At 40.7% G+C, this 13,387-nt stretch overlaps 3 protein-coding genes across 3 annotated transcripts; 2 read left to right on the top strand and 1 right to left on the bottom strand.

The window, feature by feature from the left end:
* The first annotated feature begins 755 nt into the window (after positions 1–755).
* On the top strand, positions 756–1,704 carry LOC116416827 (uncharacterized protein F54H12.2-like). The gene is made up of 2 exons (XM_031926981.1): positions 756–1,022; positions 1,087–1,704. Exons 1-2 carry the CDS (start codon positions 756–758, stop codon positions 1,702–1,704), a joined length of 885 nt encoding a protein of 294 aa, XP_031782841.1.
* Positions 1,705–4,936: 3,232 nt separating this feature from the next.
* On the top strand, positions 4,937–11,629 carry LOC107981734. The gene is made up of 5 exons (XM_031925044.1): positions 4,937–5,803; positions 5,933–6,003; positions 6,097–6,282; positions 6,351–6,479; positions 11,465–11,629. Exons 1-5 carry the CDS (start codon positions 5,484–5,486, stop codon positions 11,485–11,487), a joined length of 729 nt encoding a protein of 242 aa, XP_031780904.1. The 5' UTR covers positions 4,937–5,483; the 3' UTR covers positions 11,488–11,629.
* A 34-nt stretch (positions 11,630–11,663) lies between these two features.
* On the bottom strand, positions 11,664–12,583 carry LOC116416504. Its single transcript, XM_031925300.2, has 2 exons — positions 12,184–12,583; positions 11,664–12,093 (listed from the first exon to the last, which is right to left on the bottom strand). The coding sequence occupies exons 1-2, from the start codon at positions 12,377–12,379 to the stop codon at positions 11,924–11,926; spliced, it is 366 nt and encodes a 121-aa protein (XP_031781160.1). The 5' UTR covers positions 12,380–12,583; the 3' UTR covers positions 11,664–11,923.
* Positions 12,584–13,387: the final 804 nt, after the last annotated feature.

The following is a 13,387-nucleotide window of genomic DNA, read 5'->3' as shown; positions in this document are numbered from 1 at the left end:
GAATATGGAACGCTGACGGTTACGCTTCACTTTAAACGTAATCGCTAGAGAGAGAGAGAGAGAGAGAGAGAGAGAGAGAGAGAGAGAGAGAGAGAGAGAGAGAGAGAGAGAGAGAGAGAGAGAGAGAGAGAGAGAGAGAGAGAGAGAGAGAGAGAGAGAGAGAGAGAGAGAGAGAGAGAGAGAGAGAGCAACGCTATGTCACGATGAGTCACTACATACGCTACTACGACGAGCAAGTAGGCGGTGGAGGAGTGAAACACGTCTATTCCGGTTCAACGTATCAGCGCGGACGAGGTGTAGGTGCGTGGTTCGGAGGTTTATTTCGCAAAATTCTTCCGTACATCGCCACCGGTGCCAGAGCTGTGGGCAAGGAGGCTGTGCGCACAGGCATCAACATGTTGGATGACGTTGCAAACAACGGCTCGAATTTCAAGGAGGCGTTCAAATATCGTACTAAAGAGTCTGGAAAAAAATTGAAGAGAAAAGCCGGTGAAAAGATAGCAGAAATGATGAAAGGCTCTGGTTATAAATCACGCGCAATGCATCGAAGGCGTCAGTTGAGAAAGACACGTACATCGAGTACAATCGGCTCTAGCAAAAAACGCAAACAAAATACGGCAGGACGGAAGAAGAGAGTCACGAGAAAAACGAAGAAGAGGCCTAAAAAGAGAAGTACTCAGCAGCAGCAGCATCAGCAGAGTTTGAGAAGTGTTACGGATATTTTTGGTCCTAGGCGTATTTAGTTTGGGGTAAAAATGGCATTTTTACATTCTCACTCGACGGAATGCATGTCCAGCGAGCTAGATCTTTTCACACTTCCAGCCACCCAAACGTCCATTGAAAGCAGCAGCTTTCTGCATTATAAGCCTGTGTCGTCTCTTAGCGACGATGTCGACGCACCATTGGAATTTGTTGTGCCGGCAGGTAGCGAGCATTACTTTGATCTGGCTCACACTATGCTTCATCTTCAAGCTAAAATCGTACCCGCTGACGAGACTACCGCAACGACCGAAAACCTTAAAGTCGGACCAATCAACAATTTCATGCATTCAATGTTCAATCAGATTGACGTTTTTTTTCAATCAGAAAATGGTTTCGCCTCCTAATAACGCCTATCCTTACAGAGCGTACATCGATACGCTTCTCAACTACGCTCCGGCAGCTAAAGAGTCACATTTTACAGCGAGTCTGTGGTACGACGACACGAGCGGCGGTTTCGATTCGCCAGCTAATGCGGTGAGCACTGCCACAGCACCTATGATCGTGAACAAAGGGCTGGAAAATCGCAAATATTTAACACAGAATCGACGATACTTTGACATGATTGGACATCTACATCACGACCTCTTTAATCAGAATAAAATGCTGATTAAGGGCGTAGAAATGCGCGTACGTCTAGCGAGGAGTAAGGATGCTTTTTCTCTGATGGACGCGACAACCGATGGAAAATTCAAACTCAGCATCAAAGAAGCTACACTCATAGTTCGCAGAGTAAAAATCAGTCCTGGAGTTTTACTGGCTCATGCGCAAGCGTTATCGGAAACCACGGCTAAATATCTCATAACAAGAGTCGAAGTTAAGTCGTTTACTCTTCACTCGGGAATATTGGGCGATTCGATCGACAACATTATACACGGTCAGCTGCCGAAGAGAATAATCTTGGGCTTTGTGGAAAACAAAGCATTCAACGGAAACCGCGCGTAAACCCTTTTAATTTTCAAAACTTCTCTATAAATTATATTTCTCTCTACGTCGACGGCGTACAAATTCCAAGCAAACCTTTGCAACCACGTTTCACGGGTCTCGACAAACTCTACATTGACGCTTTTCAAACACTTTACACGGGCACCGGCGTGCATTTTCTCAACGAAGGTTTTGGCATCAATCGCTACAACTATTATAAAGGCAATTTTTTGACGGTTTTCGATCTTACTCCTGATTTATCGGTACACTGTGCCACACATTGGAATCTCGTGCGCTCGGGTAGCATACGCATATAAGTGAGATTTGAGACGGCTCTTCTCACTGCTATCAACTGAGTACGACAACGTTCTGGAAATCGACTCTAGCCGCCAAATCGTAACGGATTTCAGCGCTTGATGCGCACGCACACTCTATCGCAGCGCCTCAAAAAAAAAAATTTTTTTTTTGATTCGCGCTTCATAAGGCGAGCGCGCTGACAGTCTGCAGTTAGTATCCCTCTCGAAACAGCCGCACCTAACGTACTCGAGCAGCAACAGCATCATCGTCATCATGATGGACTACGTGATCGATATTCAAGGCTTTCGGGATATAAATAAAAAATTTATTCTCAAAGAAGTCGGAGTTTTATCTCTCCAGAGCCGCATAGTTGGTCATTGGATCATTCGCGCGCCGTGCAGTTTTACCGAATTACCCGCGGATATGCAGCAGATGAATAATTACTGCACTCACGATGTACACGGTTTAGAGTGGCACGAAGAGATATCTCCTTCAAGAATCTGCGTCGTAATCTGTGCAACTTGGTGAAAGACGCGCGCCGTATATATGTGCGTGGCCAGGCTAAAGCCAAGTTTTTGGAAAAAGTAGTGCCTCGAAGAATCATCAATTTAGAAGATTTTAGTGCGCCTCCGTTTGGCAAACTCTCTATGTAATTCCCTAACGTCTTGCTGTGCACCAGCCATGGTATTAAGAAAAATTTTTGCGCACTGCGTCGAGCCTATTAAATCAGAAGGTGGATACACTCAATCGTTGCCAGTCCTCATCGAAGCGACCCGTACGACATAAATAGCCAAGTAATGTACCAAGCTATATTAGATTACGATTGGCTGCAGATGGAGAGATATCACTATCCCGAAAGATTTCGTGCTAGCGACGTTGTGGACGGAATTAAAAAAGAAGCTGACGAGAAAAAAGACGGTGCGGTAGAAGAAGAGTACGTAGATGCACCATCAACATGAATACGCGTCAAATAATCACATCTATTAGAGGATTAAAAGCCGATTCAATAGGAGTTTACACTGCTAATCATGTTCCGAAATTGCTATCCACGCCGACAGCTATTGTAACGAATCTCGACACGTCCGATCAGCCAGGATCACACTGGGTTGCCATCTTCATAGATAAAAATGGATACGGAATTTACTTTGACAGCTACGGAGTTGCACCCGTATCAAACGAGAGTCCGCCTAGTGTAATTATGCATCAACAAACGTTCGATGGCTTAAGACAGGTAAAAGAGTGCATCAATTTACGTTTTAAACAGCTCGAGGAGCTTTCGGGATTAGTTAATCGCGGCGTGGACTCAATTTTAGATTATATAAAAGACGCTTTGAAAAGAGAAGAGGCTGAACTATATTGTGAAATTCTGAAAAATGTAAACTCGTTCTAACAATATTACGCCCTTCATAAATAAAAAATCGACTAAATTGTTAAGACAAACTTAAATTTCGCCACTGTAAGCGTCGACGTTTAGATGTAGTTTTAACAGAAATCTATGCATTTGGCTTAGCCAGAATCGCAAAAGATGTGTATGACGTTATGTTTCCGCTATAACTTTTTTTATTCATCTCCTATCGTTAGTTTCTAAGCTGTAAATATGCTTTATTGTTCTACGCACACATACACACACATGCACGCATAAATATATTATGTATTCAATTTTTACTGTTTTATTAAATAAATATAAGAGTGTATTAAACAAAAATTTCTCTATTTTAATGTGTACAAATCCCATCAATAAACCCCAAAGCTGAAATTTAGAGTAGGCTTTGCGGCACCGTGTAGTAGGAAATCATACAGGTTACATATTATTACAGCACAGAAAGGATCAGAGCCGGCGCTAGGGCAAGAAAAGCCAAACAGCAGGTATACGCGAGCGACAGGTAGACGGCGGCTTTGGCAGACGCGCGCGAGTATGGCGTGGAGAGGGGAGAGAGAGAGAGAGAGAAGCGGGTCCGGTAGAGCAGCGGTGGGAGCCACCGCGCCAGTGCTCAGGGGCTACTACAGTGTAAAAGAAGAGGGGGGCTACGGGGTGGTATAGCGAGAGTTGCGCACGTGCGTTCGAGCTCGGGGTCGGTATGGAGTAGACAGCGAGAGAGAGAGAGAGAGAGAGAGAGTCGCGCTCGGGTCTGCTTGGGGTAAAAGGGGGAGGGCTGGCATCGTATGCGTGATATAGCTTTTGTTTAAAAATTATTTATAATTATTTATAAATAAACAAATAAAAGTCACCCATCGATGACAGACTTTTTGTTTACGACAGTAGCGGTCGTAAATCATGTTTATTAACCTTATATCTACTGTTGATATAAACATGGGCTTCTGTTTACATAAACAACTTGCGCCAGCCACGGGACTGGTGACATCACTCTAGGCCATGCCCAGTCTCTCCATACCAGCCCATATACTACTCTCTCAGACGTCGATCTATCGATATAAAATTTTGTTTAAATAATAAGCCACAAGTACAACGAATCGCATGAAAATTATGTTTTTTAAGTTATATATTTATTATTATTTATTGTCAATAAATAAAATGTATATTTTGTCATCTGCTTGCTTAAAATAACCTATTGTTCATTTATTTTTAAAATACATTATTAATTGTTTCTAAATTATACAATCCGCTATTTGTATAATATAAATATAGTATGCAGTACTCAAAAATTAAAATGTTACAATAAAAAAAAAACGCAGGAAAAACGGTAAAAAATGGCTATAAAACGTTTAGTTACATTTTTATTGTTAAATATATTTCACACAATTTTTAGAAATATTACCATACGAAAATTTCATTATAAAATTATTATAAAAAAGTACTCTATTATTACTAAATTTATTAAATTATCTTATTTCTGCTTCAATTTAAACTCAGGATCGTGCCTAAAGCACGCTTATTATATCTAGTAATATTTTGAATAGATAATTATTCGCGCTGAAACAGAGGAACGAGCAGAACGTAACTATGCATGTGGCGGTCCCCTCCTACCACCACATGCGGCCCGACGCGCCGCCTAGCGGAGCACCACGACGCGGCGAGCGCGAGGGGAGCTTGGAAGTTTAGTCACTTTCGTGAATCAGTCACGGCCTGGCCGCCGGTGCGAACAGACCTAGTCATCTTGTACATGCCCTGGCCACATAGATGCGTACGACCGCGTACGACTGCGTTCGACCGCGTTCGACCGTATACGAAATTATAGTGACTTCTGGTGGTGGCAGTCAAATGGCAGAAACGTCGTGTGAAAATTCTCTGTCAATACTGAATAAACCTGCACTCCCATGGGTAAATTCGAGCTTCGGAGAGACTTTTTCGAGGTTAATATATACAAGTATACATCAGTTTTGGAGCAATAACAAAACTATAAATTATAGAAGTATTGAGTCCTGCATACAAGTACTTAAAGAAAAGTGAGTAAAGACTAAAATTTGTACAATGCAACAGTTAGAAATTATGAAATAATGAATTTTAGCATAAATCCAATAAATTATTAGCAGGCAAGTTTAAAATGGATCACCATGAGATTGTAAGAGAGATTGCTGAATTAGGCCATGCATATATTGAATATAATGAAATTATAAGAAGAAAAAGAAGGTTAAGACGCTGGTGGAGTAAACCTTTGATTCGGCATAATTACTTAACTGGATATGGCAGTTATAGATCTGTTTTTACTTATTTTAAATTGAATGATGAGGAGGAATTCATACAGTTTACTCGTATGAATGTTCAAGCATTCAAGTATTTATACACTTTAGTCCATGCAGCATTGATTAAAAGAAGTATAAGGCCTGCTCTTCCTCCAGAGTTACGCCTCAGTTTAACGCTAAAGTAAGTTTCAACAAAAACGTGCATATTTATTTAAATGTTTTATTTAATACTCATTTATTGAAGTATTGATAGGCATATTATTTATGTCGATAAAAGGCTAATAAAACTTAATGAAAATTTTTATTTCAGTTACTTAGCACACGGTGATTCCATAATTAAGCATAAATGGTTTTATTCCATTGGGATGTCAACGATAAAAGGTATTGTACCAGAAGTATGCAATGTATTGTGTCAAATACTAATTCCACTATTTGTGATATTCCCTACTACTCAACAGTTTGAAAACATTGCAGATGATTTTATGACAGATTTACACGTTCCCAACTGCTTAGGTGCTATTGACGGTAGGCACTGTCGAATAAGGAAGCTACCAAATAGTGGTAGCTTATTCTTCAATTACAAAAAGTTTTATAGCATAGTATTGATGGTATGCTGTGATTCAAAAAAACGTTTCATTTGGACAAATATTGGTGACTATGGTAATAAATGTTATTTAGTGCTTTAAAATTTTGCTTCATGTTATATTACAACCTAATAATTATTTCAGGATCCTTTAATGATGCGGGAATATTTAATAATACTGATCTTGGTCGAGGTCTTCAGCAAGGACTTATTGACTTGCCACCCCCAAAGCCTTTGCCAAATTCAAATATTATTTCTCCAAACTTTTTTATCGGTAATGGAGGATTTGGTTTGCAACCATACTTAATGAAACCTTTTGTTAGAAATAGAATAGAATAGAATCGTTTATTGTTTATACATTAGTATTTACAATATTTTACAATGAAAAACTATAAACTATTGCGTCGTAGTGTACAGCTTAGTAATATATATTTAAATCACTTTTTTTTTTGTTTTTTCTTTATTATTTTCTTCTCTTCTCTCTATTTTTCTTCACTCAATCCTCCTTCTTCTCCTGTGACTCCTTTCTTCCCTATATTTCAGCTCTTTCCTCTCTATTTTTCCTTTTCCATATTATTCCGTTTAGATACCCTATCTGTGTTTTCTCTCCTCCGCAAACTTTTTTCCAATCCGCTCCTGGTATCTTTGTGTCCTCGCACCTCTCTATTACATGTTTTAGTGTCTCCTCTTCTTTTCCGCACATTCTGCACCTCCTGTCTTCTTCGCTTCTCCAGTATTTGTTGCTCCTCGTTTCACTCCCCAGTCTAAATCTTGCTATTATTCCTAATGATCCCCTTCTGTGTTCTCCTGTGTCCGTCATATGTTGTGGGGTATCTCCTATTTCTTTTAGCAGTTCTTTGGTCTCCCCCGCGAATTTTGAGTCCCTTATCTCCTCTCTCCACCTTTGCCATTGTGTGTCCTTGTTTATCCTCTCAATCTCCTCTTCTACTTCCTCTCCTGCTTCCACTCTTCTGATATATTCTGTCAGGGATAACCCGCATTTCTCCAGCTCTTTCTTCCGCTGCTCCTTCTCTCTTCCGCTCCTCTCTTTTCTCTCCCCCTCTCTTCTTAGTATTCTCCAGCACTCTCCTAGTAGCGTGCCTTCGCTCGCTTTGCTCAGTTTCCTCTCATATCTTATGGCCCTTTTCCTTGCTCTCGTTTCCAGCTTGAATCTCTTCGTTTCCCAGTGTAGTATATGCGCTGGAGTTGTCCTCTCTAGCTTCAGTATCCACTTCATGTATCTCCTCTGCACCTTTTCCAACTCCTCCTGGCCTTTCCAACCCCAAATCTCTGCTCCGTACTCCATCACACTTTGAACTAGTGCCTCGAATAGCTTCATCCTGGTTTTCCAGTTCTCCTTACATATCTGTTCTCCTATCCCCCATACTGTGCCTAGTAAAGCTGTTGCCTTTTCTTTCATTTTCTTTATCTGTTCATCCTCTTTTCCGTTTTCTTTCATTGTGTATCCCAGGTACTCGAATTTCTTCACCACTTCTATTTCTTTTTCTTTCCATTCAAATCTCTCCTCTCTCCCCCTTCTCCCTCCGTTTCTGAATATCATCACCTTCGTTTTTTCCGCATTCAGCTCCAGCCCTTTCTTCTCTATAATTTTCTGGAATCTTCCCATCATCTGTCTTAGCCCTGTCGCGTTTGTTGCTAGTAGCACCACGTCATCTGCGTACGAAATCGACCATATCTTCTTTCTTCCTAGTATCACTCCTCCCTCCTGTACTTTACTCAGTTCCTCTTCCACGTCTGCCATTGCTACATTGAAGAGTAGTGGACTTAGTGGGCATCCTTGTCTCACTTTCTGTGTCTCAAAGCTTCCTATCTTCCTTTCTCCTACCTTCACCTCACATTCTGTCCTATCATAAATCTCCATTACCCTTTCTCTGGTTTTTTCGTTCACTCCCAGCTTCCTCATCATTCTCCAGATCTCTCCCCTTTCTATTTTGTCGAATGCCGCTTTCATATCTGCGAAGCATGCGTACACTTTTCCTCCTTTTTTCCTCAGCTCCTGCTCCACCGCCATGCTCACCACGTATATCGCGTCCGTCGTGCCTCTCCCTCTCCTAAATCCCATCTGTGTGTCGCTTAGTCTTCCCTCTTTTTCTAGTTTTGCTTCCATTCTCCCTCTTAAAAGCTCCGCATAGATTTTATATCCTGTGTCCATTAGTGTGATTCCTCTGTAGTTCCCGCAGTCTCCTTTCTCTCCTTTTTTGTATATCGGTTTCACTATCCCTTTCTTCCATTCCTCTGGAAAGCCTTCTCCGTCCCATATCTTCCCCATAATCTCCGTTAACTCTTCCAGCATTAGATCTTCTCCGTGTTTCCATGCCTCGTTTTGAATTTCGTCGTCTCCAGGTGCCTTTCTCTCCTTCATTTTTCTTATGATCTTTCTCACCTCGTCCACTTCTATCTCTCCCTCTCCGCCCTCGTTCTCACTGCCCGTTTCTAGTATCGCTCCCCTTTCTTCGTCCTGCCGTCCTACTTTCTCCCCCAGTTGCCCTTTAAAGTGCTCTAACCATTTTTCATCTCTTATGCTCTTGTCTATTTCCTCCCTTCTTCTCTTCCTTCTCTTTTTGACCATGTCCCAGAATTTCTTGCCCGTTCTATCTTCCTTTGCCTCTTTTATCTCTGACTTTAGGCCCTCCTCTTTTTTTCTCCTGCATAGGTTTCTTAGCTCTCTTTTGACCTGCCTATATTTCTCCATGCTGTTCCTCCCTTTTCCTACCTCTTTTTTTGCCTTTCTCATTTCTGCTTTCTTTCTCCTGCACTCCTCATCCCACCACTTTCCCTCCTCTCTTCTTCCTGGTTTCCCTTTCTTGAATTGTAGCGCGTTCCCTACCTTCACTTTGATCTCCCCCCACGTCCTCGCGGCCCCCCCTCTAACTATCCATCTTCTATATTCTTCGATTGCCCTCTCTGACCATGAGACCTTCACTGTTTCCTCCCTCCGTTGCCTTTCCTTTCTCCTTCCCGATTCGAGGTCGACCTCTAGCGCCTCGTGGTCCGACTCCATTCTGTCTACTACCCTCATTTGCTTCACCCTATTCCTCCCTTCCTCATTCGTTATTCCATAGTCAATCACCGAGCACCCCATCCCTCCCACGTATGTGATTTCCCCTTCTTCGTCCCCTTCTATGTTGTCATTTAGTATGCTGAGCCCCATCTCTTTGATCGTATTTAACAGTTCTTCGCCCTCTCTATTTTTTATCTTATCTTTCGACTCTCTTTTTTCCTCGTTGCCCTCCTCATCGAAACCGCCCCCTTCTATTCCTGTTCTAGCGTTTAGATCACCACACCACAAAATTTTGTCCCCCCCTGCCCTCTCTACTAATTCCTCCATCTCTTCATAGTTGTTTTTCCTCTCTTCTCTCATGTATGTCGTGCATATCCACCATTCCTCCCCCTTTATCCTCACCTTCGCCCCTATACATTCTCCTGACCTGCCTCTCATCCATTCTATCTTATCCCCGCTCCCCCCTGTCCTTACTGCCATTAGCAAACCCCCTTTAAGCCTACCTCTGCTACCCCCCTTCTTTGCTTCTCTTACCTCGATTTCGTATCCTTTTAGCCTCTTTTTTATCTTGTCTCCTTCTCCATCTTCCATCCATGTTTCCTGCAGGCAGATCACATCGAACACTTTTAGGTATCTCCAGCCCTCCTCTCCTAGTCCTTTTATCCCTGCCACGTTCCAGCTTACTACCTTTATGCTCTCATTGGTCTCCTCCCTTGTGTTGTCCTTCTGCTCTTCTGTCCTCTGCCCTTTTTCCTGTCTCTCTTCGAAAAAGCTGTCCCTTCCTCTCTGCCCAAACATATTCAGTATTTCCTACTGTGAGCCCGTTTCTCCTTATTTTTACTGTGTGACCCTCTCTCTTCCACTGTTTTGCTAACTCGTTCAGTTTTCCCTCGTCCTTCTCTCCCTCCAGGTCGTGTCGTGGTCGATGAACACGTCCGTCCCTTTCAGCGCGCTCTTCATCCCCATCAGTTTTTCTTTCTCTTCTCCGTCTTTGCACTGAGCTCCTATTTTGCTGTTGGCTCTTCCTCTTATTGTCCATACTCTCTTGAATTCTATCTCTATTCTCAGTTTGTCTCTTACCCAGCTCTTCAGCTTATCCTTGTCCCATCCTTCTCCTCTGATTCCTGATATCACCACGTTGTTTCTCTTCCTCTCTCTCTCTCCCTCTTCTATTCTCCACTCCAGTTCTTCCATCTGCCTTTTTTCTCTTTCTTCCTCTTCTGCACTCTTTTCCCTTCGATCTTGCTCTGGTCCTTCTCTGCTTCTTTCCGGCATTCTCTCCTCAAATCTCTTCTCTAGGTTTTTTATTTTCTCTAGCATTTCTTCCTTTAGTTGTTCCCTTCTTTTATCTTCCTCCTCTGCCGCCTTCTCTGCTCTCTTTCCCATCTCTATTCTTTCCTCTCTCTCCTCTTCCATCTTCTTCTTGAATTCTTCCAGGGCTTCCTTTATCCTTTCCTCATTTTCTTTCCATTTTTCCTCCCACTTCTCCATCATTCTTTTTCTCTCGTTCCTCTCTTCTTTCATCCCTTCACATATGTTGTTCAGGGTTTCCTGCAATTTCTCCATTTCCCGATCTTCTATCTCTTTCTCGTTTCCTTTCTTCGGTGGTGTCCTCAGCGTCAGGTTACTCTTCTCAAACGGGCTTCTCTCTTCTCCTTCCTCGACCTTTTCTCTCTTCTTTGCCTCGTCCTCCGCTGGGCTCCTCTCCTTTCTCTTTCCTCCTTCTTTTATGTCTTTTGCAAAGCTCTCCGATAAACTTCGTTGTTTCAGTCCCATTCCCCTTCCTCTTCCTCCTCTTCTTGATCCTCTACCCGTCGGCGTGTCCTTCAGTCTATTCCCTGTCTCTCCTCTTTCCTGTGTAAATTCAAATCCCCGCGGGGTTCCGTATTCCTGTTCCTCTCCGCTTCCGTCGTTCCTCTGTTTCCCTATTACCACTTCGTTTATCTGCTCGTAGCTATAGTTCATGCCTTCTCTATCTCCGTCCTTCTCTACTCTATCCTAACCTCTCTTTGCCGCTCTCACCTTTCTCTCCTTCTGTTTTATCCCTCCTCGACGCTCCAGTTCAGATTTTTTGACCTGTTTTTTCTTCACCTTTCCCTTTCTCTCCCGAATCCCTCCTTCTCCCTCTTCTCCGCTTACTACTTTCTAAAACTGTACACTACTAACGCACCTCACGCAATCATTGTAAAGTTATTGTAAATATTTAAAAATGTATTTTCATTAACTAATATTTATAGGTGATGTATTAAGAAATCCATAAGGAATAAGGATTGTTACAGTTAACATTTTTATCAGAAATAAACACCTTCCAAGGGAAATTTGCCTACCAGCCAATCAAATACATTTTTTAATGAAATTGTATAATAATAATGTAATAATTAATTGAAAGAAAAATGTGTAACATTGCAGTGTTCAATTACATGGTAATAAAAAAAATTTTTTTAATTATTTGTTTTTAAATATTTATTTAAAAATGTTTACAAAGAAATGAAATATAAAAAAAGATACATGTAGTATGTTTTACAACAGTTTCTTCTCTATAAACTTTTTTATGCATTTGACAATGAATTCAAAACACAATCTTTGAATAATTTCATCTTCATAATCTGTCATTGCTAAAAGTAAAATTTTTACGGAGTCTGCTGTAATTTATTCATTGCTGTATTTTTGAAATTCTTTCTTTGAACGAATAATCGCTAAATCCTTGGTTCTGGTCTTACCATCTTTGTAAAAAAAAGGGGTTGTGCAAATTCATTGGAACATTTAAGAGACGTTACATTAATTTTTCTCATCTTTTGTAGATCATCATTTGTTTCTGGTATTACTTTGTCATGCATACCTGAATTGTCTTCTATATCACTTTTAGCTGAATAATTTTTTTCAATATCATCATTTATACCAACAGTAACAAATTCAAATATATATATATATATATATGTGTGTGTGCACTACATACCGGTCTTGTCAATATTAACCTCTTTTTGTGTTTCATTTCTAATCATTGTAAAAAAACTGTCGATGCTAGGCGTATAGCCGTGATGAACATGTCGGCTATCGTAAATAAAAGAGTAATTTTCATTTATAAGTAGTTTCTTAATGATTAAATCTTGTATGCGATCGTCGATGTTCATGGCGTTCTGTGGGCAATCCATCTTGCAACTGATTCGAAAAGCAGACAAACTTCTAGGCGGGAGTGGCAACGAGCGGCAAAGAGTTTGAACGATTCCAGTAAATTTCGTACTGGCTCAAGTTAGTTCAATGTTCTGCATGCTGATTCTGATACTTCTTGTTGCAAGTGGCCTAAGAATAAAGAAGACAAATTTATTACTTTCCAATGAAATTCTGTGTGAATCTATAAAAATAAATAATATATTTGTATATTAATATACTAAAATAAGAAGAACTATAGTGACAGCTATGGAATTGTCAATACAGCAAAAAGAATCGATTTTTATTGATTTGCTAATCAATACATTTGAACAACCAAGAACTGTATGATAAATCCGAAAAAAAAATATTTGCACACAGAAAAAAAATACAAAAATTAAAAGAATTATCTGACTATTTGAAGAATCAGTTCAACATTATAAAATCAGGTATGTTCATAATAGAAAAATTAACCTATAATATATATGGGACGTTTCACGTCAACCGGACCATCAGTGCACCCAAAATTTGGGTTAACCTAACAAGACGTTTGAGGTCTCAAAATGATCGTCTGGTCAAGGGCTTTTGAAAAAGTTCTGGCCTTTTTAAAAATCCAATGTGGCACATAAAATATGGAGCCTGAAACCCACGTTTTCAACAAAAACAATAGTAAAGATGTTCTAATTTGTGAAATATCCCACCAAAAAGCATGTACAACTAATGATAGGACATATTATTGACAATGCTGACAGAATTCCAAAATCAAAAATGGCGGAATCAAAATGGTGGACATTATACCTCCACCAAACCCATTTTACCGCAACAAATGATTTTTGATCAGTTTAGAGTATCGATATGGGGGTTTTCAGGGTCACTGAATCTTATTTTAACTTCGACATTTCAAAATTCGAAATGGTGGATCCAAAATGGCGGACATTATACCACCACTAAACCAATTTTACCGCAACAAATGATTTTAGATCACTTTAAAGTATCGATATGAAGGTTTCTGG

The sequence above is a fragment of the Nasonia vitripennis genome (genome assembly GCF_009193385.2).
Source record: "Nasonia vitripennis strain AsymCx chromosome 1 unlocalized genomic scaffold, Nvit_psr_1.1 chr1_random0002, whole genome shotgun sequence".
Classification (NCBI taxonomy): Eukaryota; Metazoa; Arthropoda; class Insecta; order Hymenoptera; family Pteromalidae; genus Nasonia; species Nasonia vitripennis.
Note: the sequence above shows the minus strand (reverse complement) of the source record. Positions and strands in the feature narration are given on the sequence as shown.